The sequence below is a fragment of the Notothenia coriiceps genome, unplaced genomic scaffold (genome assembly GCF_000735185.1).
Source record: "Notothenia coriiceps isolate Sejong01 unplaced genomic scaffold, NC01 NC01_scaffold00015296, whole genome shotgun sequence".
In the NCBI taxonomy this organism is placed as follows: domain Eukaryota; kingdom Metazoa; phylum Chordata; class Actinopteri; order Perciformes; family Nototheniidae; genus Notothenia; species Notothenia coriiceps.
Window position 1 is genome coordinate 1380 of NW_011347997.1, and position 5595 is coordinate 6974.

At 37.6% G+C, this 5595-nt stretch overlaps 1 protein-coding gene across 1 annotated transcript; it reads left to right on the top strand.

Annotated features, from left to right (window-relative positions):
- Positions 1-492: 492 nt before the first annotated feature.
- On the top strand, positions 493-5225 carry LOC104948849 (solute carrier family 2, facilitated glucose transporter member 11-like). The gene is made up of 12 exons (XM_010775069.1): positions 493-593; positions 1118-1216; positions 1405-1565; positions 2084-2208; positions 2369-2498; positions 2806-2954; positions 3517-3704; positions 3809-3919; positions 4268-4369; positions 4455-4530; positions 4613-4740; positions 4827-5225. Exons 1-12 carry the CDS (start codon positions 573-575, stop codon positions 5019-5021), a joined length of 1485 nt encoding a protein of 494 aa, XP_010773371.1. The 5' UTR covers positions 493-572; the 3' UTR covers positions 5022-5225.
- Positions 5226-5595: the final 370 nt, after the last annotated feature.

Genomic DNA, 5595 nt, shown 5'->3' on the forward strand with positions numbered 1-5595 from the left:
TTGTAAATAACACGTCCCGGGCGATCGGACGTGCTTTTTCGCACACTCACCAGTAAAGGAAAACCCCCAAAAGCACAATAGGGCCTTCTTTAACAAGAGTATTATTTCTTATTTTAAGGAGATAATTGTGTTCGAGCATGCATTTAGAATAGAAATTAAGTTGTTGTTATGGGTCAGAGATTAGGACGTCAAAGAAATGTGTGTGATGACATCAATTGCTGCTTAACTGAGTTTAAGGAATTCATCTTGGTGCAGAGGTCAGGATTTGTTATATAGACCCACACCTATAATCTGGCCCAGACTTGGACTTCTGTCCTCCAACAAAATCCCCTCCCACTAAAGCTTAAACCTTTGAGAAAATATTTCTTATAACAATCAACCAGACATGCCAGGAGGATCTAGTTCAGCGTCTGCTCATCCCTATCGCGCACGTCATGAACAAGACAATGTTGATCTAACATCCTGAATGGACAACCAGAGTTTATGTGTAACTTTACTTCCATACTGCATATAACCAGCTGGTCCTCTCGTGCTCTGTCCTATAGCCAACATCCAGAGAGCCAGCACCAAAGATGGAAGATGCATCAGGAAAGGTAGGTGCATTTTCTTAGATTTCAGTGCTGTTTCTGAAATAAGATTATCTTTGCCTGTAATCCACAGTATTACTAAATAAATGCAATTTAATTTGTTTTTTTAATCATTCATTACAATAATGTATATAGCAATACATAGTGTGCACTTACATGCAGTGGTGAAGGAAGCATTCAGATTATTTAATAAAGTAAAAGTAATAACACTGCAAAATAATAGTTAAAGTCCTAATATTTTACCTAGTACTATAAGCAAACATTTACTTGAATTATCAACAGTAAACAAATCATGAAAGAGTACATTTGATCTCTCTTAGTTTTCATTTAAATATCACATAAGACACTACTTGTTGGTCAAGGTGAAAGTGACCTTAACATTTTAAATAAAGTTTAAGTATTTTAATCTACCCACTCATTATATTTCATAAATCATGTATATGTCTTGATAAATCAATACAGTTATAGTTGTCGAGTTGAAAAACAGAGGAGGTTAATTTGTATATATGATTTTCCATTTACCATTTTAGCTTCAGTACTGGAGACTTTATCTGCTGTCGATGGTGTTGGGAATTGGGGGCTCGTTTCAGTATGGGATTCAAGTTTCTGTCATCGCTTCTCCAGCAGTGGTAAGATTTCTATTCGTTTTTGTCTTTTTGTTGTTGTTGTGGTTACGGAAACGTTAACTCATGTGTTGCAATTGTATTAGAAAAATGATGGTATTTTAAAATCATATTTTTACTGTAAATTGCATTTTTTTTAAACAGGGTTGATCAGTAGATCACCTTGTCCCCTGACCTCTCTGACCTTTCTGCAGCATGTTCAGAGTTTTGTGAACCACACCTGGTTGTGGAGGTACGGAGCTCCAGTGGATGACTCCTCCAACCAGCTCATCTGGTCCTTCATCGTGGCCGTGTTGAGTCTTGGGGCCTTGGCCGGGGCCCTTCACAGCGGCAGCATTCCCGTCACTTACGGCAGGTATAGAGATACACACTTTTAACCAATTATATTATCTGAAAGACATCTGTTTGGTGAGATAGATCGTCAGAATGTTTGCTAAAATGTTTGGTTTTTAAACCTCTCTGACACAGAGAGCCAAAAAAAAAGAGTTGGCCAACATTCATGTTCATGTTTAATAAGACAATTAGATTCAGAAATGTGTGTTTGGTACTGACAAATTAAATAAAACAACACTCACAATACACAGTACAACATACAATCCATACAAACAAAAAAGAAATTGCATCTTAAAGTGACTGAGTGGCAGTCTTAATAAAAGTTCTGGATTGTTCTTCCACTGAATCTATTTATACACAATACAATTGCCCAAAATCACCCTTCTTCAGCTACAAAAGTTGAAAATGTAATAGTTTGCTCTGTGCAAAAGCTAAATGAATATGCTAACCAGACCAGATTTGGCCAACAAGTGGGTAAAACACATAAGGTAACTTATGTCAGCAGTGTAAACATCTTTATTGTTTCTTTTGTTTTTGCAGGAAAAAAGCTCTCTTGTTCAACAATGTAGTGGCGATTGTGGCTGCCATTCTCATGCTCTTCAGTCGAATGGCCAAGTCTTTTGAGATGATCTTGCTGGGCAGATTCCTCTACGGATATAATGTTGGTATGTTCTGATTATGAGAAAGAGTGTCAGGAATAATGGGACAAATTATTACAAGAGTTTTCATTTATTTTTGACCTACTCTTTTCATTTAATCAAAAGTATAGTTGGCATTTTTGGTCAGATTGTTTTATAGCTCTTTTCTCCTTGTCTCTCCCCACAGGTCTTGGCTTGAGTGTGCACCTCATGTACCTCGGAGAGAGTTCTCCAAAGAAACTCAGGGGTTTCATGACTCTCACAGGCTCAATATTCATTGGATTTGGAAAGGTCATTGGTCAAATAATTGGCATCAAGTAAGAACTGATTTATGGCACTCTAATATTTATGAGAAAAACATATTTTCAAGAAAGAAAGAAAATGAATAACTATATATATATAACAAATTTGCCTACGCAGTCAAATGCCATGATACTAGTTGTTCATTAACGGACTAAAGCACAATAACCTTTCAACTTTGTTTTAATAATTAGTCAGCATTAGAGCAGCAAAAGTGACGTAGTAAGCTATCTTAATTTCTGTAACGTAAGGGCCAATTCGAATATCTACAGTATTTCCTTTTTCCTGCTACTTAACAGATTTTCTTTGTTCTTCACTGTTTAGGGAGATAATGGGAACAGAAGACATGTGGCCATACCTCTTAGCTGTCAGTGGTATTCCAGCCATCCTGCAGCTTGTGACGCTGCTTTTCTTCCCTGAGTCACCCAGATACCTTTACATTGACAAAGGAGACACTGAAGGCAGCATAAAAGGTGAGTGGACTCTGTGTCCATTCTGGATTCTAAAGTTTACCGATACCCTTTAAAGTTTAGACACTGAGCTTTCATCCATTGCCTCATCCAAATAAACAAAAAACATCCACAAACACATCCTGTTGCATTCAAGGATGTGTTGTTGAACGCTGTGATAGAGTTGAAACCATGGTAGCAAAAAAAAATCATGGCATGAATGAATGTTGCTAATAATATTTGCAAACTCTTCCTACATGAAACAGCTCAAAACAAGGTCTGTTAATAATCTTGGGTCATGAATCCTGGAAAGAGATATTGCTGTTGTGTTTTTCAAATGAACTGTTTTTGCACTTTGACCACCACAAACAAGTGCTTCTTATTTCCATTATTACTATAGCAGATATCCCAACTACTACAACTAGCCACTTGCACTAGTTCTATCTACATTAATAAGTAGCACCCCAGGTCAGATGTGTGAAAATGTGTCTTTTCTTTGGGTGAACTGTCCAACATTTCAAGCACAGACAGGTTTAACGCAGTATTAAAACTCTAGCATGATGCGTGATGTGTGTTTATGTGAAAGCTTTGCAGTGGCTGTGGCAGGAGGACGACTTAAAACTGGAGCTGGACGACATGAAGAAAGAGAGAGAGAGCACTCAGGGAGAGAAGGCGAAGACTGTGAAGGATGTCCTCTGCTCTCGCTGTGTGAGATGGCAGCTTCTGACTCTGATCATCCCCTGTGCCGGGGTTCAGTTCTGCGGCATCAACGCTGTATGTTCAGCTCAGCTTTCCCCCTAAAAAATACATTGGCATCTCTTTTTCACACACAGCTTGATCCGGTTAATGGCCTCTCATATTTTCTTTCTCTCCTCCAGCTGTATTTTTACGCCTTTGACCTCTTCCGTGAGTCTGGAGTGCCTGAGAACCAGATGCATTACTTGGCCATTGGCCTTGGAGCCACAGAGCTTTTCACAGTGACGCTGTGTGTGAGTATCTCTTCAAAGGAGAATGAAACTGACTCGTGAAAATACACTGACACATGAAGGATGTTAAAATAATCCAGGTTTTAATATGGACACGCGAAAAACGTTTTTAGATTATGAACGTTTCCTATAATGTATTGTACACATGATCTGACAAGAGGATAATGGAGAAAATAAATATTAATTTCTACTGGAGGAAAAATATTCTGTGCATTATTTTTGGGCCTTTTCTTTCTGTATGTTGAGGTTCCACATGTGTACATCACTTGGAAAACTACATAAGTTAGAAAGTATTATATTAAGATAACTGTAGAAATACAATACTTTATTGACATTTCTGTTGTGTCTCAGTCTTTCTTGATAGACCGTGCAGGCAGAAAGAAGCTGATGGGCTACGGCTATCTACTGATGGGTATCACCATGTGTGTACTCACTGTCATGCTGTCCATCAAGGTACAAGCACTCTAACAGTGCACATTTCTCCAAATTAAATGTTTTGTAGAACATCAAATGTATATTTCTTTCTCTTTTCCTACAGGATCTGAATCCCTGGATCCCCTATGTGAACATTAGCCTGATATTCTGTGTCATCTGCATTTATGGACTTGGACCATGTAAGTTTCCTGTTACCAGTTCTCCTCCTGAGAAAAAGCTTTTAAATGTGTTTTTATACATTTTTCTTTTATCTTATTTAAGCTGGAGTGTCTATGGCTCTTCCTGCTGACCTCTTCCTACAAGCATGGCGTCCTTCTGCTTATGTGATCAGTGGGACTGTCAACTGGATTAGCATGTTCCTCGTGGCGATGTTGTTCGGCTACGTTGTGGTGAGAAACCTACTATGTATCATTATTTCAAATAATTCATATATATTATATCTCTATTTTGACTATGTTTTCTGTGTATCCAACAGGATGCACTAGGACAGTTCTGCTTCCTGATTTTCGTTGCTTACAGCATTTGCAGTGCAGCGTTCCTGTTATATTTTGTCCCAGAGACCAAAGGAAAGACAATGGTAGAGATTATGGAGGATTTCAACAAACTGAATTACAAGAACAGAGGCGCTGACACTGAAAGGACTGACATTGATCTTGCTACTAAATTTTAACATGTTTTTTTTATACTTTATTTATCAGCTGCAAATTGTTCTGCATGAAGCTTTGAACACTCACTTTAAAGTTCAAATGTGAAACTGTATTTTAAGAATAAACCATGTCATCAACACAATCATATTACCTCTTATTTCGACCATGTGACCGATTATTAAACACAAAGACACATTATATACAGAGAGCTGAATGTGAAATCTGTAAATATATTTTTGGATGTATAAAAAATATCAAATTACCTTTTTGTTTTGGTTGTTTGCGTTATATGTTCTCCTGCCCTATAATATGGGAAATAGCGGTTTTAAACGTATAAAAAAAATTGTATTTACTGCTAGAAATAATTGCAGCACCTCATTCATCCAACATGAATCAAAGCCTCACCAAATCTTCAAGGATATCATATTTAGATTTGCTTTTGACATCTCAATTGCACTTCTATATATGAAATCACCAAAAGTAAGTTTTGTATTACTCCTTTTTCACCTTCTTGCCTCCTCCTTTAACGGGAAGCTTTTACAGGGTATCCACAGTCAAACATACTCTTGTGGTACCTGGGGATAGCAAAGGGAAGCT